The sequence below is a fragment of the Neovison vison genome, chromosome 3 (genome assembly GCF_020171115.1).
Source record: "Neovison vison isolate M4711 chromosome 3, ASM_NN_V1, whole genome shotgun sequence".
In the NCBI taxonomy this organism is placed as follows: Eukaryota; Metazoa; Chordata; class Mammalia; order Carnivora; family Mustelidae; genus Neogale; species Neogale vison.
In genome coordinates, this window is record NC_058093.1 from 21278317 (window position 1) to 21301330 (window position 23014).

Sequence of the window (23014 nt, forward strand, 5' to 3'; positions counted from 1 at the left end):
AAGCTCCATTTAATTGGACATGATATGCTTGACAAAAGCTGTGGGCATAATACAGACAGTTTAAGTTAAAGACCATCAAGTTTAATAAAAGAGAGATTTAGGGAGTAAGTTCAATCTTAATTTTTCTTAGCTGTAACAGGAGCATTTATTGTTTTAAGCTCAGTACAGTTCACTATTCTTCATCCTGGGTTCATAGCCTTTCCCCTGACTTTGTAAACTTCATTTTTTGAAGAAGTAGTACATTCTCATGGATAAAATTTTTTTTAAGAATATGAAAGGGCTTATAACAAAAACGAAATGGTCCTCACCAGTGTCTCCCATCTACCTAGTTTCTCTTTACAGCAAAGTTGGTGAGGCTAATAGGCATGTATAAGAAAATACAAATATCCATTTCTAAAGCTCTTTTTCATCCTAATGGTGGCATACTCTACAAACTCTTTTGCATTTGCTTTCTAACTGAATGACCGTAAACAAGACTGTCATTTTTGGGGGGTGGGCACTGTAGGGAATTTCATTTTGTAGGTATACCAATATCTCTTTGATACATCCTACATTGGTGGACATTAAATTGTTCGAATATTTACCAACACAGTAATGAATAACCACGTATATATGAATAATACATGGTTATTATAATAATGAATAACCACTCATCTCACTTGAGTGCAAGCATATCTAAAAACCACATTACATGATGTAGATTTGCTAGAATTATTAATACTATACCACCATACCGGGATTTTATTTATTTATTTATTTGTTTGTTTGTTTATTTATTTATTTTAAGATTTTATTTTATTTTCTTTTGACAGACAGATCACAAGTAGGCAGAAAAGCAGGCAGAGGGAGAGAGAGAGGGAGGAAGCAGGCTCTCTGCTGAGAGCCTGATGCGGGGCTCCATCCCAGGATCCTGGGATCACGACATGAGCCGAAGGCAGAGGCTTTAACCCACTGAGCCTCCCAGGCGCCAGGCATATCGGGATTTTAATGATAGATATTCCCAACAGGAATGCATGAAATAACCTGCTTTTACACCCTCTCCTCAACCCAAAGTGTTGTCAAACTTTTAATCTTTGGCAATTATCTTTTTGAAAAATGGTATCTCCATGTAGAAATCTGCATTTTTTTATAGCAGTGAAGTTTAGCATATTATATTTATAGATATTTTTATTTCTTTTTCTGCAAATTGTTTATGTATTTGTTAATTTTCCTATTGGGCTGTAGTCTACTTCTTAATCTACAATAGCTTTTTTTAATTAAGATAATGAGCTTTTGCTGATCCTGATTGCTTTTTTTTATGGTTTGCTATTTGTCTTTTGACTTTGCTTCTGGTGGCTTTTGCCATATGGAACTTAAAAAAATTATGTGGTTGCATTTATCAAAACTTGTAATGCCTTCTGGGTTCTTATCAGTGTTTGAAACACCTTCCCACCCAAAAGTTATAAAATAATTTGTCCATGGCTTTTATGTTTTTAGCTCTTACATTTAAATTTTTGAACCGTTTGAAATTTATTGTGATATGAGATCCAGGTCTCATTTTATTTTCTAGATGACTCTTCACTTGTCCAAACAATATTTATTGAATGATTCTTCTTTTATGTCATGTATTTATAGCAATAACCAAATGTAAAATGTTATTTATGGGAAAAAGTAAAGTTTAAACAAGATTGTCAGTGAAGGGGCGCCTGGGTGGCTCAGTGGGTTAAAGCCTCTGCCTTCGGCTCGGGTCATGATCCCAGAGTCCTGGGATTGAGCCCCGCATCTGGGTCTCTGCTCCGCGGGGAGCCTGCTTCCTCCCCTCTCTCTCTCTGCCTGCCTCTCTGCCTACTTGTGATTTCTCTCTGTCAAATAAATAAAATCTTTAAAAAAAAAAAAGATCATCAGTGAAGATGTGCTTAGCTGTTTTCCTCTTCTTCCCCTCCTCCCTCCTTTTCTTCCCTCCTCCTCTCTCTGCTTTTCTTTTCTTACTTTTTCCCAAGTCCTTAGACTTCATAAGTCTACATTTACATCAAAGCTATCACCATAGTTTTGTTGAAAAGTGGCCAGGTTAGTCTTTTGGGGAGGATAGATAAGTTTCTCAATTTATTGGAAATTTTAAAATTCATAAATTGTATCATGTAATTTTATTTTGCATCTTTAGTTTGTGGGTGTGTTGTTTTTCAGACCCTCTCGGTGAGCCTGCTGTAATTCGGTAGCAGGACATAGATGGTCGGCCATGAGATGACTTTGATTTAAGCAAAACCAGACAAGGAGATAAATGACATTTTAGCACCAGCCCTTTCATTAATGATTTGGCCTTCACTCAGTAAGTAGACCTCTTTAGCCCTCAATTTCCTCATTTTCATAATTGTTTACTGTAAAGGATTTTGAGATCTCTCCAACTTTAATATTCTATTATACTTTATTCTGATACAAACCCTGTCTATTTTACGGAGATTTTATAAAGACCTAACAAGAAAAAATACACGTGAAAACACATTTTAAGCTGTATCACAATGCATAGGAGAGTCAAAGCCCGCTGGAATAAAAATCTTAGGTATATAGTTAGATTCTCAGAGGATATTGTCTTAGAGTTATTGTGTAATTGATGATTAAAAAAAAGAACATGGGTATATTCAATAAAAGAGGCAGAGACAAGGAAGTTCTTTCAAGATCAGAAGGAGTCTATCAACAGCACAATCAGCTGAGAGTTGCTATAAGCACTGAGCATGCGAAATCTTACCTTCATAGTTGATGCAGCCATTGGAGTCTTCCTGACCTGCCATCAGAGCTTCCACTTCCTCCTCTTTCATTTTTTCACCTGAGGAAATAAAACTCTTTTTTCAGAAAAAAGGCCAGAGGCTATTTTCTAAATTCCATCATAAGTGATCAGTTTGGGGTTCCTAGAGGCTATGAATAAGCTCTTGGAGGATAGAAATCAAGCTCATTCTGTTCCTCTGGTACTTAGTACATTGTCAGTGGATTGTTTTTAAGTGAATAAATTAAATACATATTATCCCTGGTCATCTAAACTCTATTCTATAAAAACTAAGATGCTTTACTTTACTTATTCATTTTTAGTATCTTAAGCTAACCATTTCCCCAAAACAAACTCATTGACACTGAGGCCAATGGAAATGGTCATTAATTTTGGACTGTTCTTTTTCATCTTGTAGCTTTTGCCCCCTACCTATTTTGTTAGAGCTTGATCCCCCTATGTCATGCCCTTTCCTATATATTCTGCCCTATTAAGTCCACTGAAATAAATTTCCCTTACCCAATGTGGCTAAAACATGGCGGAGTTCAGCACCCATGACTGTGCCATTGCCTTCTTTGTCAAAGACACGCAGACCCTCAACAAAGTCTTCATAAGTGCCCTGGTCCTTGTTGTTGGAAATAGCTTGCATCATGGGCAGAAATTGTTCAAACTCAATTTTCTTGGCATTCATCTCTGGAAGAAATTGCAATTTGGAGAGGTATTAGCTACCATAAAATGTCACTTCTGGATCACAAATTAAACTTGAAAGTTCATTCCAGAGGATCTAAAATATCTTCATATAGCTTAAATTTCGGTTGGTAAATTGCTGATGACAAAAAATTCATAATAGATAATAGTGTGAGCTCTGGAGTCCTCATGCTGAAGCTTTTATCCCCAACCCACCATTTACAACTATGTGACCTTGGGCAGATTTCTTCATCCTTTTGTACCTCAACTTTTTCATCTGTAAAATAGAGATTCCTCATAGTTTTAGTGTGAGCACTAAATGAGATCATACCTGCAAAATTTATTATAATACCTGGGACAAACTGAGTGCTGAATAAGTGTTAGCTACTTTTTATTAGTATTGTCAATTTAATATTTTCTATAAATAGTAGAGAAGGAATGAAAAATATATACTGACACAACAAATCCATAAGCATATAAATACAGTAAAACTTAACTTTAAAAATTATGCCTCCTTTGTCCTGAGCTTTTGTAGAGCCTTCAATTTCTTTAAGTTTTAAATAACATTAACAAGAAGGCAATGAGGGGAGTGTGCATGTCAAATTCCTTGTGATTTCCTGACTTCTTTGCAGTTTAGAGGTCTGGGGATGGCAAGATTTTCTTCAGTATGGTAAGTAAATTGTGTTCACAACAAAAGTATCAAGCAGACTATCCAGATGGATGTGAATGGATAAAGTTAAGTAGCCCTAAAACCAAAATTCCCTTTTAGTAGTCTTTCCTCATAGAATAAAAATGGAATGATATTAAAAAGATCAAATATAACACTGAATAAATGAACATTTACCTAATAACTCTAAAAAGATGGATGTTTTGGTAAGTTAGAAAGTGGCGTCTACAGAATAAGATCTGGCTGTTGCTCTCTTGCTTTATCTCATGCTCACAGCTAACTTTTGCGTGATTTACCTGGACATTTCCCTCTAAAGAAAATGAAGTTTGAGAAAAATTCCAGCAGATTGATTTAAGAGGTGGGTTTCTTTGAAATCAAATTCCTCTCCCCAAATTTTGGTAACGAGGGAGAAGTCTTTTCAGTTATCAAGGGGAAAATGAGATTATTTGCCTTTTGTTTTCCCCTCATTTTTCCCTCATGGCAAAGATAAACAGCCCAAATATCTACTTGAAAAAATTTCAGTGTTGTCTCATCCTTTTTGTTCAGGGTGGTATTCTCCAATAAACGCTTACACTTTGCCATGAACCATTGGAATCAGAACATTTTTTTTGGAAGACTAATAACTGGTTTACTGTATCAAGCAAATGACTGCTCCAGTGTTACCACTTACATATCTCACTGTCTTTTCGTCCCAGGATTTACTTGGGGGTACTGAATGCAGGTTTGGACTTAGATTTTTAAGTCTTCTTGTAATTTTTGGGAAATAGAAAATACTCTTAATTACCATGGCATCCTGTCGATTCTTAATTAAAAGAGCTAAGTTACTTTTAAGATGGTCACAGACAGAGCACGGGGTCAGGTCAGCAGGTATTTTCAACCTCCTGAGAGCACTGAGATTTTATTTCCATGGCTTTTGTTATCGTGCCTTTGTAATTTACTGAGTTGCTTACAAAGTGTGTTGTGTTTTAGCGATATTTAACATCTTTGTCAAAATGTGTTTTTGACTTTGAAGGTTTGAAAAAAAAGTGCAGATTTGGATCTTATTTCAGTCATTAATCTTTCAATGAAGAACATAGGTAGGATGATGATGATGACAATGTTAGCTTTAGGTATTATTTCATTAGCACAAAATTTTATCATGCTTACAAATTTTCAAAGGAAGGTTAACTTATTCTCTGAGGAAAAAACTGAGACTCTAGACAGCCAAGAAACACACTTACCATCACGAGCAAATTAAAGTCTCTTCTGTGGACCTTATTTCTCAATAAATTTCTCTTTCTCTTACATACATGTGCATGGGCGCATACACATACTCACACACACACACACACACACTCACACACTCACACACACACTGTCTCTCCCTCTCTTTCTCTCATGTGTGTACATGAGCTTGCTTCCCACCTACTTGGAAAATCTCATTACCTTCATTGCTGGGGTTTCCCAGCACCTTCTTGACCTCCGCATTGGTGGGATTTGTGCCCAGAGCTCGAAGGACATCACCGACCTGGCTTAAGGTGATCTTACATTCACCTGTTCTGTCAAACAGGAGGAAGGCCTCCTTGAATTCTGCAAGAAGCAAGAAGCATTAGGATGCTTTTTTTCTCCTTTGGAACTATAAATTACCCTAACTTCATCAAGGATCCAGTTCACATTCTCCTCTGTTTTTCAACTTTTATAATGATTCAAGTTATCTTTGGACTCTGCCTTTTCCTAGCTCAAACTGCCATTGACCATCTTTTTGGGACTGCTTTAAAACCATTTAAAACCATTTCCAACTTCAAATCATATATTATTATTAATCAGATGTGGAAATTGAAGCTCCTTGTCATATTTATTCATATTTCCTTCATCTGCCTAGAAGCAGAATTGGATTAAGAAAGTCTGAGGTTTTGAGAAATCTTAGGAACTCTTCATAATTAAGAAAGTTAATAAAATCTAAAGAAAGATGTTCAATCAGGGTTGTGTTATAGGAGGTTAATGCAGATTTCTCAAATTATTTAGGAAAACCTCCTCTTAAAATACAAATTTCCTAGACTCTCCCCTTGCTAGTTATCTTCAGGAGCAACTTCATTTTTCAGGAAAAAAAAATTAGAAAAGAGAAACAAACTTCTAAGTTTTAGAGTGTCATTTAACCAGTGTATGACTTTAATAGGCTCCTGGTGTAATCACTTCAGAAGGGGAAATGTTTGTTTGGATCTATCATGATGATAGTCTCTTTAAACTTTACTCTTTTTTCAGATAATACATATGACAATGCGTTGCTATATTAACTTTAGAATTTAATCATATATTTTTTAATTAAAATTTTGTGCAGACAATTATAAATTCACATGCTATTTTAAGAAAAAATGCAGAGATCTCTTAAATACTGTCTAGTTTCCCCCAGTAGTAACATTTTGCAAAGTTGTAGTGTACTATCACTACCAGAATGTTCACATCGATAGACTCCACGAATTTCATTCAGATTTTTCTAGGTCTCATAGTACTTATATGTGTGTACATGTAAGCACATATTTTTACTGTTGTCTATTTTTATCACAATTACTCTAATGCTAACTTTCCCTAAATTCTGTCCTTCTCTGTTGATGGAACAATTTTGGCCTTTCATAATTATGTTAACCAAGAATTAAGATGTGTATACCAAAGACACAGAAAAGGATATTACCATGGATTAAGGGTCCAGAAATGACATTTCAACTGGAATTCCTAACTTAATATAATTCAGTTTTCTGGGGAACCCAAAAGTACTGATGGCAAGTACTGTTGGAGTTAATCCCAGCAACACTCAAAAAACCATTTGTGAAGGAACTGGTAGACCTGAAAGCAATGTATTTAGGCCATTAGTGGCCTCAGATCCAAAGATCCATCTAGGTAGATTTCTCAGCAAAGTACCCTGTTTTAGCATCCGTCCATTCCTTGATCTGAGGTTGCACAGACATTATATTCACAATCAACTATAGATTGTTTCGTCATTGTTTGCTAAAATTTCCCCTTCAGATTCTATGCAATTTGACTATAAAAGATCATCCCCCTAAACTAAAAAGCATGCTGAAGTCACGGTGGGGTCATTACTCAAATATTATTTTTCGTCTTTCTAAGGGACATGTGAAACTGAACTATTCTTGTTACTGGCTCCAGGCTTCCATGCAGATTGCTCAGCAGGCTCACTATTACCCTGGTCAGATGCAGATATAGAAATAGGATTTTATGGGCTGTAACAGAATCTCTCTGACATTAACCCTTCATTGATTTAAACAGCTAGGACAGAAAGATAATTGCTCTTCCTACCTCAGATTTTTAAGATTTATTCTCTTGAAGAGTTTAGAATAATGGATTAGCAAACTACTACCTAGGGGCTGGTCACCTGCTTTTGTAAAATAAAGTTTGGTTGGAAAACATCCCATTCTCTTATGTATTGTTTATGGCTGTTTTTATGGAATTGAGTTGTTTTCACAGAGACTGTACTCCCAATAAAGTCTACCATTTGACAAGTAGACCTTTTACAAAAAAAAAAAAAAAAAGCCTGAGAGTCCCTAGCTAGACCAACACTGTTCTAGATCTTTTTATGACAATCAAAATGTTCTAGATCTGGGTTTCCCAAAAAACACCTGTGGCTCCTGAGCACTAAAATATGACCAGCACAACGGAGAAAATAGATTCTTAAATGTATTTATTTCTAATTAACAAAAATTTAAGTTTAAATGACCACATGTGGCCAAGTGGCAACTCTACGGGACAGCACAGGACATAAACCTTTAGAATGGGATAATTTTCTCTTTTTTTTCCCCTTTCCTTGGGACATCGATACTTGGGACATGATACTTTCAAATAGAGCAGCCATGAGTGAAACTCTTTAAGGACTGAACAAGGAAGGAAACAGGAAATTTTCATTCATTTCTAAAAGCATTGTGTTTACATATACATTTTAAATGCTTCTATTTGTTTTCCTGGCACAAGAGAAAACCAGTCTACCACACCAACATTTCCTGAACCTCTCTACCTAAAAATTAGTTCATATATGTAGTTATAGGTTTAATGGTCAATGGTAAGTCCTTCTGTCCCTACAAGGGTTTTTAAGTCTTCTGTTGCTTTGTCCCACCATAGTTTCATAGTCAAAATGGCACTATAATTGAGATATTTAAGAGGACTGGGTTGCAGTAGCTGATAATGTAGCAGCATTACTAGTTAAAAATGCATTAAGAGTTGGGGCACCTGGGCGGCTCAGTGGGTTAAAGCCTCTGCCTTCGGCTCAGGTCATGATCCCAGGGTCCTGGGATCGAGCCCCGCATCGGGCTCTCTGCTCAGCAGGGAGCCTGCTTCCTCCTCTCTCTCTGCCTGCCTCTCTGCCTACTTGTGATCTCTATCTGTCAAATAAATAAATAAAATCTTAAAAAAAATGCATTAAGAGTCAAACAAACTATACTAAAATTACCACTGGTTTCAATTAAAAAAAATAGCCCTTTGTAGTATAATTTCAAATGCTCTTGAGTTCTGAGCCATCAAATCACCTAATCTCTTGACATGAGACTATCACCTATGATGTAGATAAATGTCTCTACTACAGCAAATATCCTTTTTTTCCTTAATTGATGTCCAAACATGAATATTCTAGACATTGAAACAAACTGAAAATGTGGAATTTTTTTAGGTAGAGAACTGAGTATTTCTATACATACTTATCAAACACCTATATTTATAATTTTTATATATCTCACAACATATATATATATACATAGTAATTTTTATGACTAATATCCTAATTTAGATGCTATCATTTAACTAAATTTTTTCTCCCCCTCCCTTCTAGAGATGTATTTTTGTTTCCATTTCTTCAAATTTGGGCCACTTTGGCTCAACAAAACATTCTCCCCTACACTTCTAGAGAATTAACACATCCTGTGGGGCACGGGATCTCTTGGATCCAAAGGCCTGAAGGAGAAAAAAGTGAAAGTGTTAGGGAAACCACTCAGATTCTCTTGAATCTTAAGAGTTTGAGGTCTTCCAGCTAGTTACTGTTTTTATGAAATTTCTCGTTAGTTTAAACTTATACCAGATGCCAATCCTGTTACTAATACTTTGGGTATTAGCTTATCAGCTTATCAGCTCTTCGAGAGCCTGTCTTGATCTTTGAAGATGGACCAGGAGATGTCCAATGTTCCTTGCAGCTTTATGATAACCTACTCCTCTTTCTTTGTTTCTGAATTCATTTTTATTTTTATCCACTTCATCTGCTTCTCTCAACTCACTATCATGCCCATGAAATTTCGTAGGTTTGGTAATTGGGCAGTTTCACAATGAATATTATTTTCTAAATTGAACAATTCAGACCTGCCAAGTCTTTCTTTAGGGATTTGATGAACAGATTAGCCATTCATAACCTACAACATTTTTGGGGGTAATATATATGGTATTGGCTACTGTATCAAAATAGTTTTATTTAGAAATCAGTGAACTCAAGGACCTAATTTATGGTATCTGTCTTTTTTTGGCTTAAACCTTTGATTACTGATTATAAGCAAGGGGTTCACATTGAGAAAACTTAGAATGATCGAGAGCATTTATATTTAGAGTGGCAACACCAGTGGGGATAATTAAGAAGAGCTAATCTCATCCCAAAGGAGTCAGTTTTCTCACATGCCATCTTTATGAGTGTGCACATATTAACAACTGTATCTTTTAAACTTACCATCCTGCTGTTCCTTAGAGAACTCGATCTGTTAGAAAGAAATTAACCACAAAGAATATTTTAACCAAACAAAAATGTCCTGGTTTTTAAGTGTATCCAGGCTCATTCCCTGAGTAATCTTCAAAGTAAGCTCCAAAAGTAAGCCGACTTTTCAGACTTCAGGCATAGCTTAGACACTAACAGGTTGAGCCACGCAGTAACATGCCTTAGAAATAAGGGGTATTTCAGAAACTAGGCAGTGTTCTGCCTGCATGTGGAGTAGAGAAGCTCAATTCACTTACCAGCAATCTGGTCAGCACTGAAGGACTGCAGTGGCGAGAGAGAGGGAGAAAGAAAGAAACAACTAGTACTCTTTCGAATGCATTGACAGAAGAATGAGTGCTCTCTGTTCTGAGAGTTTTAGGAAGACATGTAGGTGTCATAGAATAAGAAGGTTGCCTTAGGATACTTTCAAATCTAGGAAAAATACTATTGCAAAAGATAGTTAGGGAACATCTCTCTGTAACTTAATCAATGAATCAATGATTCAACAAATGCTAAGTCAGATAACTTCCTGGAATAATATAGTAGCCTGTGATGTATTTAAGATATGTCTAATACAGATACCCTGCATTCAGAAACACAGATATATTGCATTAAAAAGATTTCCTTATGTCTTTCTTCTATTTAACTAGTAGGTTTTTGCTTGAAGTGTCTGAAGTAGGTTACTTAATTTTAGCTACCTTCATCAGACTGTTTTTAAAGGTATACTATTTTGCTATACTAGGAGTTTCCACTTCCCACTCCTCCCCTCACCCCCTAACTAGATATAATAAACCTTACATGATATAGCAAAAGTTAATGAAGCATAAAGTACTGCTTTGGAGAGTAAGGTGTATTATTTTCAGTTAGCATTACAGCTCGAATTAATGTCTTCTATCCTCACCCCACCTCAAAAAAAAAAAAAAAAAACCAACAACAAAAAACCCAAACGCAGATTCTATAGACTTATAATACCGAATATGTTCTCTCCTCAATTCTGTTCCTTGACTGCCTTTCTACTCAGTAAGATCATATGCACGATTATATCCTCCTCTAACGGACAAACCGTTTTCTCCTAGGACCCACCATGGCCGAGCCTCTGGGCTGCGGAACAGCGGCGAAGCTGAAGAGTGAGTTGAGGGCCGCTCCAGTCCCTGACTGGGGACGCCTTTGCTGAGGCTGCCTTTATTGCTGGCGAAGGTGTGACCTCAGAGCTAGCATCAGGTTTCAGAGACAAGCGGCCACTCCTCTTGGAGAGTTCTTTAGCTTTCTTAGGGCAAAAGGAAGGAGGGCTCTGCACCCCGAGGGCTATTTTTAGGCAACCAGAACCTGGGAGTGGACAGCCATAATGAGACCGAAACCTGTCAGTACTTTTATGGTCTTCATCCCTGAGATGGTCTCTTGGAGCCTCTTCTTTTAAGAAGCTTCTTCCTTGTTCAGTGGCAGAGGAGCTAAGAATTTCCCTCACACTCAGGCTGACCCCTTCTTTTGGTGAATTATGGACTTTGCAGACCACAAGTCAGCAAGTTTTGGTATTTAATGGAATTTTTGGGACGGGACTGGTTTGGGGTTTCAGATGGCAATGACTACAGAAGGCACATCCTCTGGAGCTCTGTCCCTTGTGGTCAAGTGCAGAAGACTTGAAAAGGCCATGCATATTCTTTGTATTTCTTAGGGTTTATCCATGTGAAAATGTGGTCTGTTCTTGAAGGCTCTCATTAAAGACCACTCTTTTGGAAGTTGTGTTCTGAGGCATTGGGAGTGTATCTAAGCCAGTGGTGGTTTAGGACTCCATTTTCGCCATTCTCCTTTAGCTTTCTTTACGTGAGGGGTGGGTATTTTCCTCCACCCTTGGTCTCCAGAAAGACCCAAAGCAGCGGCTGTCAAACGTCAACTTATACTTGAGGATTTTAAAGATGTCTAAGGAATTAGCTGGTAAGGGGTTTTCATGGCTGCTTATTTGAAAATTGGAGGCAACTCTCTTCCTAGAATGGTACTGTGAAAAGTGGTTCTAGGAAGATCAGTCCTAGCATGTCCACTAATGTTCAGACAACATGTTTATTAGTGTTCTTCATAACTAAAGCAGGTTATAAGTATAAAGAATGTTGAAGATAAATTTTGATTTAAGTGCTATCTCAACAATTATTTTATTTTTTATTTTTAAAGGTTTTATTTATTTATTTGAGAGAGAGAATGACAGAGAGCGAGTATGAGAGGGGAGAGGGTCAGAGGGAGAAGCAGACCCCCACTGAGCAGGGGGCCTGATGTGGGACTCAATCCTGGGACTCCAGGATCATGAGCTGAGCCGAAGGCAGTTGCTCAACCAACTGAGCCACCCAGGCGCCCTCAGCAATTTTTTTAAAGGAATGGTCACCACAAGCATGAAGTCTCTCCCTGCTGGGCAGAAGAATGCTTTGCAGCTTTCCCTCAAGCCATTTAGGAAGAAATCAATATTGAAATGCATATCTCTTTCTTTTTTTTTTTTTTCATATTACTTTTTGTCCAAAGTTTACAAGTAGTGAAAAAAATCTCATTGGGTCAAAATGAGGATTAAAAACATAACTTAAAAAATATTACTGCCCAGGAAAATATATTTTCATAAAAAGACATTTTGAGAGTTTATGAGAAATGGAAGTTAATAGAAAAATGTAAGTGCTTTAAGTTATTAGGAGGAATGGAAGGGAAGAACAAAAGAAGAAATTTGTCACCTTTGATAATTGTATAACTATACATATAATTGTCTAATGATTTTTTTCCTTCAAGTTTTTGTTTAAATTCAGGTTAGTTAGCATATATGCTAAAATTGGTTTCATGTGTAGAATTTAGTGATTCATCACTTACGTGTAATTCCTAGAGCTCATACCCTCCTTAATGCCCATCACCCATTTAGCCCATCCCCTGCCCACCTCCCTCCATCAATCCTGGAGTCTCACGATTTTTGATTCTCAAATTCAAGGCATCAGAGCAGACCATGTTTCTTTGTGTTCTTTTTAGACTTGTAGTTACATTTATGTATTGTGTCATTAGATTTGAATTGCCCTATGATTAATATTGAGAACTAATACAGATCTTTAGTAGAATTAATAACTACAAATGATACAAAATAAATCCATCAAAGTTGCCCTACAGAATGCCTATAATTTGCCCTACATAATGCTCATTTCCTTTTCTTTGTTTCTTTTTTTTTTTTTTGAGTAGAAAAGTGTGTCCTCGAATTTGTGTAAATATGGACAATTTGTATAAAATCTGTGGAGTAAACTAGAAAGTCATTTTTAAAAAGTTGTATTTATGCTATAAATAAGCTATTCCTAACCACCTGGATATGATGTAAAGGTATGCTATTATTAAAATAGAAGTGGCAAGCAGTTGTCATATTATTTCACTCTACTTTCTCTGTATTTCTTTACCACAGAGAAGATCAGAGTTTAGATTTTTTTGTACCTATTGAAAATCAAAGTAAACATGTAAGCAAGTTATTGACAACAGTACAAAAGGCTATAGTGTAGTCCATCCTAGAGAATAAACTATAGTTTTAAATAAAAGACATGAATGCTGTGCTCAAAGAATAAATGGGAAATGTTACTTTATCTCTGGTACGCTCACAAATGATGAAAAGTTTCTCTTGCATCCCTTTCTTGGTGTTGTAGTGATGAAGTCATCAGCTCTTTGAACAAGACATGATATAAATACAAAATGTCAGCTGATTTTGGACTCAGTTTGCTTTGCCATCATTTAGTTTTAAAAATTAGACTCAAGGCTCTTCTATCTGGAATGCTCTCCTCTCATTTCTGTTTCTTAGAAATTAACTATCCAAAGTCCTGGTAAAATCTTCTCCTCTTGAAAGAACTTTTTCTCTCTATTTACTCAGCTCTTTTCTTCCAGCTGAAGGATGTTTAACCTTCCTGGTTGTAAACTTCTGGAAAGCCAGGCTATTACTGAAAGCCATTTACCTTTGTCCGTGATGCAAATTGGACATGGGCCCACCCCAATATGTTCCTGCCATCTAGAGTGTTGTCCCTGCCTTATTCTTATATTTTATTCCCCATAGAGCTAAAAAATTCCTTACTTATATTAGTTCAGCAGATTTGCAATAAATTAAAATCATTAGAATGCATGTATAGTAACTTCCTCCTTCAAACATGAGCTCTCCTCTAGAATATTATATATGTTCCTCGAGGGAAGAGACTTCTTTATCTCCTTCAGAGAGCTTCTGCAGAAGGTGCATATAATCTCCCCCAGTGCTACACGTCCAGCACCTAGAACAGCCAAGCACATACTAGGCACACCGATTGCTTATTTTGAATTATTGATATATGTGCCTTTATTACTTTTATATAAAGTAATATATATTTCCTTACATCTTATATGAAGTTTATGATCAGAAATTCTAATTTGCCAATACTTGATTTGCTTTTTCGTGGGGTTTTCCATTTAGCTTGATACCTATATTAGACTGTTAGTATAATAACTACATTTCACATGTTTGTGACTCATGTGCTCTTTGGTATTGGATTTAGGTAAATAGTAGTTTATTGGTGGTACTGAAAAGGATTTTTTATTGCAATGTTTACAGATCTTTCCTCACTTTGAGAAGTGTTTTTCTATTAGTAATCATGATGTCCGGTTAACTGGTGAAAAACAAGATAAAGCTTCTGGTATATGGAAGGAATTAATTTATAGGGAAAATATTAAAATTAATTTAATCAAATAGGCTCTGAAATTGCTGTAGGTTAAGCTTTAGCATCTAGGAGATCTGAGACATTGAATACTGAGTGAAAATGCCCGAGGAAGGGACACAGCCTGTAGTCTTTAAACGACTTCATCTTGCCTGCAAGACAGAATGAGGCTAATGACTGGTAAGGCTAAGTTAAAGAAGTTAATCTCACCAGGGCTAGTATTCATATAAGAAAACATGGAGGCATGTTCTCTAATTTAATACCAGGAAGAGAGGCCTTTGATCCTAAAGAAAATTTAGATTATTAATTTTCACTCTAATCCCAGAATTACCAGGACTCACCATAAAAGGCCAGCAGAAATACTGTTTTGGAAATAAAGAGTTCTGTGCCTCAGAATAACTCACTTAGTTTAAAGGAGATACATATTTTCCATTGCATATCTGTTTCTTACCTTAACGAAGGATATACTTAGGCTCGTGACTATAATATGATATAAAAAGGAGAAATTAAGAAAAACAAGAAATTAAGAATACAATACCACCTCAGCCTGACTATTATAAGAGAGAATAGATGGCTGTATTGGATACATTGATCTGAACAGAAAGGGGAAGTGAGTAATTCTGTGCTCAGAAAGTGTGGACAAGTCAACTGAATTCGGTCCCATTGGACCAAGGCTGAATTATTAAAATAACACAATTCACACCTACAAGAATTAAGGTGAAGCCCAAGTGAATTTTAATAAAATTTTTAAAATGTGACCCAAGTCTATACATCTTCAGATTTTTCATTATTTTGAAGCAATTTAGATAAGAAGGAGTTAAAATATAATTTCATAACACTTTATTCAAGTGAGTCAGATGTTTTATAAACAAGAGACAATGTACCATTGAGCACTTATTAGATACAAAGACTTCACTTGCCCCAGTGGAAGGAGGAATATAAAGTTGAATAAGATGTGGTTTTATCTTTAGTGTATATTTTTGCCCTCTGGCTTCGACTCACTATCATTAACTTATGACCAGAAAAGCAAAGATTTATCATCCATATAATTTAAATTTTTAACTAGTATAATTAAAGCCTCTACTACTTGTATATTGCAATTTTTGCCCTCCAAATTCTGATTTGGAGTGAGAAACAAACTGTAGAAGTTGATGTAGAAACAAACTGTAGCAGATCTTATTTTCATACAAAAAGTATTTCAGTATGAGGAGAAGCAGAAGTGTAGGATCAGCAGACTAAATATAATCCTTTCCATAATTTCCATGAGTCAGATGGTGCTTAATGCTGGGTAATTATGGAATGACTTCTAAAGACAACTTGCCAGGGGGTTCATTTGCAACATTAAAATGTCAAGAGTCTAAATTTGGCACTGTCAATTTGTGGTCTCCTTGTCTTGCAAAGATTTCATTATCTTTAAAATTAAAAGGGCTATTCACTATTAATTGGCGAGCATATCTGTTCCTTTCCAAACTGCATTTTACTTTGCAAAGACATTATCCAGTTACATGTAATTCAAAATATAATTTTAGAGAGTTACAGAATGTCCTTTAGCATTTTCCCACTCCATTCCACCTGTTCTCTTCTTGTACATCATAGATATTTGAAAGTGGAAACTTGATACTAGTGGTAGTCTCAAATAATTTTTTTTATTTGCTCCTGAGGTCATATTCACAATGCAAATGGATTGATACTGCAATTTGTCACATTATAGTTATAGTAAAAATTAATTCATATTATTGAAAGGCCAGGGTATAAAAGACAAATTCTTTTTTTTTAAAGTAAGCTACACATCCAGCTTAGAACCCCCAGTGCACAACCCCCCTGCACAATCCCCAGTGCAGGGCTTGAGCTCAAGACCTTGAGATCAAGACCTAAATTGAGATCAAGAGTTGGACGCTTAACTGATTGAGCCACCCAGGTGCCTCAAAAAAGACAAACTCTTAAAATTACATAAAGAAAACTTAGACACAACTTATAAATGCTTTCGCCCATTCTTTCTAATCAGAAATTGACAATATGTATTATTTTTCTACTTCTTTTCCTCTAGCTAGTTAAGGTTAAGATTTAATTGTTATACATGTGGCATTATGTTCCTACATATCACTCTAAATAACATATGGTTGATATTTCTTCCCAGTTTCAATCATGCTATCTATCTGTAAGCAAAATAGAGATCCCATACCTTTAACCTTTGATCCCTTTAACCAAAGATCCCTTTAACCTTTAACCTTTGTTAAAATATTAGCCTGATGGCAAAATTTAGAGATCCAGTTTTGGTATGATTATATTTTATTTAAAAAATGAAAATTATTTTAAAAATTCAGTCTGTTTCATTACATTTAAGATCATTTAAAAATACTTTGGTATAGTTTATTTTCTCCAGCTGTATTGAGATATAATTGACATAACAGTAAATTTAAGGTGCACAACGTGATTTGATATCTGATGATTTTGATATTGTGAAATGATCACCACAATAAAGATAGTTGATATATTCATCATGTCACATTTTTTTTAAAATTAAAAAAAATTGTGTGTGTGTTATGTGGTGAGAACTTTAAAGATCTACTCTCTTAGCAACTTTAAAGTATATGATATGGTATTGTTAACTATACCCACTATGTTGTATATTAGGTTCCAGAACCTATTCATCTTATAACTGGAAGTTTGTACCCTCTGACCACCTTCACTCATTTCCCCCACCCCCAACTCCATCCCTGGCAACTACTAACTAATCTACTCTCATAACAACCTTTTTTTTTTTTTTAAATATCCATGCTCCATGTTCAACCTTTTATAGGAAGCTGGAGCAAAGTGACTAGGAGTCTTTCTGGGTTCCTAATCTTCCCACCTTCTAGCTGTAAAAGAGAACACTCAACCTGTCAGCAACATGTGCAAAGGCAGGGGAGAGTTGTGGAAAACGGAAGAGTAGTGGACTGCCAAGGTCAAAGTCTAGGTGAACTTGCTCTGACATGTGCCTGTCACTCCCTCCACTGGCTACACAGGGTGGTGCAGGGTGATGCGAGATCCACTCTACCTCACACCCTTCTGAATAAAAAAGGCCTTCTTTACACATTAGGGTTTTTTGTTTTGTTTTGTTTTTGTTTTTTTTAACTAAGGGAAAGAGAGAGAATCCCAAGCAGGCTTCATGCCCAGCATGGAACATGACATGGGGCTTGATCTCACAACCCTGAAATAATGACCTGAGATGAAATCAGGAGTTGGACACTTAATCAACTGGGTTGTCCAGGCACCCCTACTTCACACACCTTTTTAAAAGATTTATTTATTTATTTATTGGAGAGAGAGAGAGAGAGAGAAAGAATGCAAGTGGGAGGATAGGCAGAGGGAGAGGGAGAGAGTCCTCAAGCAGACTCCCTGCAGAGTGTGGAGCCTTTTGGGGGGCTCAATCCCAGAATCCCGAGATCATAACTTGACCTGAAATCGAAAGTCAGTCACTCAACCAACCGAGCCACCCAAGCACCCTTTCTTCACGCATTCTTAATAGTAACTTTTTCTTCATAAACAGGAGGTGGTTTAGGATATGATTACTACAGTTGACTCTGGATTTGGCCTGAGAGGTTAAATCCTAGCTCCATCACCTACTAGTTATTACTGAAATTCATTAGGCTCAGTTTCTTTTTTTGCAAAATGAGGCTAAAAACAACCTCAATATAATGTTTGTTTGGCTTTTTAAAAAAAGATTTTATTTATTAATTTGACACAGAGAGATCACAAGAAGGCAGAGAGGCAGGCAGAGGGGCGGGAGGAAGCAGGCTCCCCGCTGAGCAGAGAGCCTGATGGTCCTGGGCTGGATCCCAGGACCCTGGGATCATGACCTGAGCCAAAGGCAGAGGCTTAACCCACTGGGCCACCCAGGTACCCCTCAATATAATGTTTTAAGGATTAAATAAAGTAATAAGGCTGAGTTAATTCTCAGTGAATATTTATTATTATATTACAAATAACTTTATAATTTTCAAAGACTTTCATGGACCATGACCTCACTTGATTTTCCCAAGAATTCTTCAAAGTGGGACTGGGTTTGTATTAACCTTGTTAGAGCCAAGAAAAAAGAATTTGTAGATTAACACAGTCAACCCTATACCTGGACCAGAACAAGTCAGGTATTGCAATATATACAGAATATTTGCCTCCACTGAATATCCATCAGTAAACATATATATTTAGTGGGAATGCTCTATTTCCACATTACCCAGTATACTGAAAGTTTAAATCTCCCCAACTGTATGGTAAATTGTTGAGATTTGTTATTGGACAAGTTTCTGTCAATGCATTCTGTACCTTTACCACTTTTTGTAATATCGCCTGCAGTATCTAGTCAGAGATGACCTGATTGAATTACAGGGAATACAGCAAGAATTAGAACTTAAGCACCATAAGAAAAGACACGATTCCAAATCTCATCACTTCATAGCAATCCTGACATATCACCTAAGACATGCATCATGCAAAACATTTACTTACACATTGAAGATCTTTTAAAAACTAGGCACACAGCCATCTCGTTACTTATTTTCTTTCATTATTTCAACACTTGGCTGAAGTGTTGGGCAGCAGGTGTTAATTCTTGTGTTTGCATCTGCAACTAAACTCATGGTGGATTTTAATTCCTACACTGGCGATTTTGTCGGGCATTGTTCTTTATCCTGGGCATAATGGTTGAAAGTGTCAGCTCTCTGAAAGTGAAGAGTGCTTCGAACCACCCAGGACAGCAACTCTAATGTTCAAATATCAGCGTCTTTGTGTTTTTGGAAAGGATACTCATAGAACATCCATGGGCATGGGACATCAGATAAGCATTCCTTCCATGAATATCAAAGTTTTTGTGTTAGAACAATTGAACAAATGTTCTAAATAACCAACAAACTAGCACATTAAAGAAATTTATAAAACTAATTAACAATATTAAAGATTGTTCAGAGTTTATGGTTAAATATATGACTATTAAACATGGTATATATGATAGAACACAGATATTAGCTAATAGTATTGAAGAATTAAATATTACTATTCCTGAGATTGTAGTCCTATGCAAAGATAGTCACCCCTACACTTCAGCATTACTCAAAGTCTAAAGGACAGCTGAATTTCTAATCTTATAGGATTTATAAAAGAAAGTTTAAAATCCAATTAAATTTTGTTCTTTACCGAGTTTTCAGAAAGTTAATGAACACATATAACAGCTCTATTAATTTCTTTAGAATTCATTTTCTCTGCTTGAAAAAAGTTTATATCTTATATGAGGTAATATATCTAGAAACATCATTAAGTGATTAAAAGCATCATAATATGAAATGTTTTAATGTACATTTTAATTAGCCTTGTTACCTACTGGGATGAAATTAAATTTTATATGGTTCTCAAGTTGTACCACATTCTTTGGTTATAATACCTATAAATGTGCCCTGAGTTCATATTGATGAATACAAATCATTGAAGGCATTTAAATTCCTTTACAAATATATGTTAGCTTCAATCTTGTTCTTTTCGTTTTCTCTCTATTAGGTGAACCATATGAGTGAATATGAACCATATGAGTGAACCATATTAGGTGAACCATGTGAGTGAACCATAAAGGTTAAAATCCTCCTGTTTCTTCTATATTCATTTAATTGCTCCTTTTACTTTGCATCCTTATCAGGATCCATCCCATCTCTCATTCTGTAATGAACTGGTCTCATCACTACAGAGACATTCTAAGAGTGTTTTCTTCTTTTGTGTAGTTGTGCTAGCTACATTAGCCATGCTGGAACTCATTCAGCATACAGATTAAAGGATAAACCCATTTTTCAAGTTCTAAAAGAGCATCTCTGCTGACTGTGAACAACTAATCAGTTTAATTTCTGTATTTAAAAAAGTGATATTTTGTCTTTTCTTGGAGACTTCTTATGCCAAACTAAATATATATATAGTATTTAGTATTTCTTCAGGGAAGAAAGTTAATGCCTATATTCATTAGTGGGAAATTTCTTTTTCTTCTTAAGAAGGCACATTTTTCTCCCATTACAGATGCTTGTAATCCTAGATGCAAAGAGGTAATATTGTCTTATAAATCACAATAAATACAGAGGAACAGCTTTGACGCTGATTCATGTATCTAATCTTAGGATAGAGTGGAGAGTCAAATAATACAGATGATTGGAATTATTGTCATGGCCGTAATCACGTTCACTGTATAATGTAGTCAGTGTGCATCTATAAAGATACATTAACTAGAATTGCTGGAGATGAAAAATTTGGTTTCCTCTTAATGAATTATATGCAGCCTTTTATGTAGAAAACCATTTATTAGAAGATCTGACATACATTTCTCCTCCTAAGTGGATATTCATTAGGAATAGTTCCTAACCCAATATTAGATTCTCTGACCAACTTTTTTCAAATGTGACTGTAGGTACCTACAAACTCAAGATAAAATATTTGATAATCCACTCCCACTTTGGAACATAAAATTTCATGCTTAACTAGAATGTTATAAAAATTATGAATGTATTTATTTAATGTCATGAAATACATCTAAGTGTGATCCAAGTCAATATTTAGGTCAGAAGTCTTTTTAAAAATCCATGATTATACTAAAATACTCAATGAAACATTTGTTTATAGGTGAGCTTTGGTTTTACAATTAAATAGTATTAAGTTAGCAAAATTTAGATTTATTATGTACAGAACGTTTGACTTTCGAGAGATCACCTAATAGGTCCTTTCGCCCATTAGTTTCCATGTAAGGCAGAATTCATTAGATAAAGATTTTCAAACTGTCATCTACCAGTCCAGCCCCAGTGAATGAGAAGGTGCACATTTGAGAGATCACAACACTGAGGGGTAACAGGCACATCTACTGTGTCATTTTCCCAAAAGTAGATCATCTTTTGGCATTTGAGAACTTCGATCACAGCAAAGTGTGGATGCAAAAATCAATCACATTCTCCTTAGTTAAAGATCAGTATACAAGAGCTCAGAGACATAAGCTAAAAGCCATATAGCCAAGTTTTATAGTATTTGGGGGGTTAGTTTCATTTAGAAGCAACTCACACATTCTGAATTAAATACTGTATATAAATAAACAAGATGACAGTTATAGTCACTGAAACACCTGAGTGCGTAATTGTCTGCACTGAGATCTAATTTAGTGTTGTATCAAATTTTATTAAGCGAAGCTGAAGGGGGAATTAACTTGAATTGCAAAAATCTTCTCTTTTTCAGAAGAAATATAGCAGCTGTCCAATAAATGCAGCCAGGACAACTGGGTCATCAGCTGTTTTTAAACTTTTGGAAACAAGCAGGGGTGAAAAATGTCCTTTTGATGCAGTATTAAGGTAAGGGATCTAGTTTCCACAGAGATTTTATTTCAAACAAAACAAAATGAAACAAAACAAAACGCCGGTTTAAGTATTGGTAAAACACCTTTGCACTTACTATCCTTAAATTGCACTCTGACCATTTAGGGAAAAAAAAAAACCACAAAACCAGAGAACAAAAAATGAGAGCAAATACAGGTTCTGTAGACAATATCATATTCATAGGGATTTAACTGAAGTTATACGCTGGAGTTTATTTTCTAATCAGGATTCTTTTCTCCTCCAATCTACCAGCCCATGTAGTAAAGCTGTCTCTCTCGGTGAAAAACATACCCCTTTGCGAGTTCCTAGAGTTTTGGACTGTTGAAAGATGTTTCAGTGACCAAACTGTTCACCCCTTTAGTTACCTTAATGGCAGAGAGGTCAATTTTTTCTTCTTTGGGTTTGGCTGGGGCAGGTGCCGGGGCAGGGGCTGGGGCGGCTGCAGCAGCAGGTTTCTTCACGTCCTTCTTTGGTGCCATTTTGTTTAAAACGATGGGTTAAAAAAAAAAAAAAAAAAAAAAGGAAAAGGAGCACCTCCAAAAGAACCTGTCAAAATGATTCTTGGAAGAGGAGTGGTGCTTCAGTTGATCCACAGCCCAGTGTTTTGAAGGTGGACCCAGAGTGTTAAATGGTATAAGGGCATGCATATATATTTCACTTAGTGCCTAATAGAATCTAGACACATGCAGCTGGATTGGACAGTTCGCTAGTCGAGGGGGATGGCATTCGGGCTCAGACTATAAATGGAATCTAAAGGGTCAGGGCTTCATCAATTTTTTTTAAACTCCTCTTGCCTTTTTCCCCCCGCCCACCTCCATATATAAAGGAGAAAGAAGTATGACAAAGTCAGGTTCAGATCCTTTGGTGACAGTCAAGTAGATTGACTGATACTTTTTCTTGGGAGAATTACAGTTCTGCTGAAGTTGTAAATCTTTTTTCTTTTTTTCATGCCTAAGAAACTTGACTGAAGGATTTGATTTCAACTTGGAATTTTGGCAGGGAGTATCACCAACTTTCACTCAGCTCCTTTGCTCATGCTCTGCCCCCTCCCTTGCCATAATTTGCAAGAAGTTGTTGGTCAGCAAAGAGGTGGTGGTGGTGTTTAAAAATAAAAAGCAGACGTATAAGGAAAGCCCATCAAATAGTAAAGTGCTTTCCCTTCTAGGGAGC

General features: G+C 36.0%; 1 protein-coding gene and 1 long non-coding RNA gene across 4 annotated transcripts in view; one reads left to right on the forward strand and one right to left on the reverse strand.

Annotated features, from left to right (window-relative positions):
* LOC122902264 overlaps nt 1–23014 on the forward strand; it is a 107396-nt gene that overhangs the window by 50018 nt on the left and 34364 nt on the right. For all 3 annotated transcript variants that reach the window (XR_006383786.1, XR_006383787.1, XR_006383788.1), the window contains exons 3-5: nt 2164–2305; nt 20007–20061; nt 21708–21820. This is a non-coding gene — a long non-coding RNA (uncharacterized LOC122902264). The remainder of the gene's footprint in view (nt 1–2163; nt 2306–20006; nt 20062–21707; nt 21821–23014) is intronic.
* On the reverse strand, nt 10–22323 carry MYL1 (myosin light chain 1). The gene is made up of 6 exons (XM_044241517.1): nt 22210–22323; nt 9781–9808; nt 5517–5660; nt 3257–3430; nt 2723–2800; nt 10–38 (listed from the first exon to the last, which is right to left on the reverse strand). The coding sequence occupies exons 1-6, from the start codon at nt 22321–22323 to the stop codon at nt 10–12; spliced, it is 567 nt and encodes a 188-aa protein (XP_044097452.1).

Bases quoted from the DNA above. Each gene is read 5' to 3' on its own strand.
- MYL1 (XM_044241517.1), bottom strand. From the start codon at position 22,323: ATGGCACCAAAGAAGGACGTGAAGAAACCTGCTGCTGCAGCCGCCCCA. The intron at 9,809-22,209 runs GTAACTAAAGGG...TCTTTCTAACAG, and splicing joins TTGACCTCTCTGCCATTAAG to ATCGAGTTCTCTAAGGAACA. The intron at 2,801-3,256 runs GTAAGGGAAATT...TTATTTCCTCAG, and splicing joins CCATGTTTTAGCCACATTGG to GTGAAAAAATGAAAGAGGAG.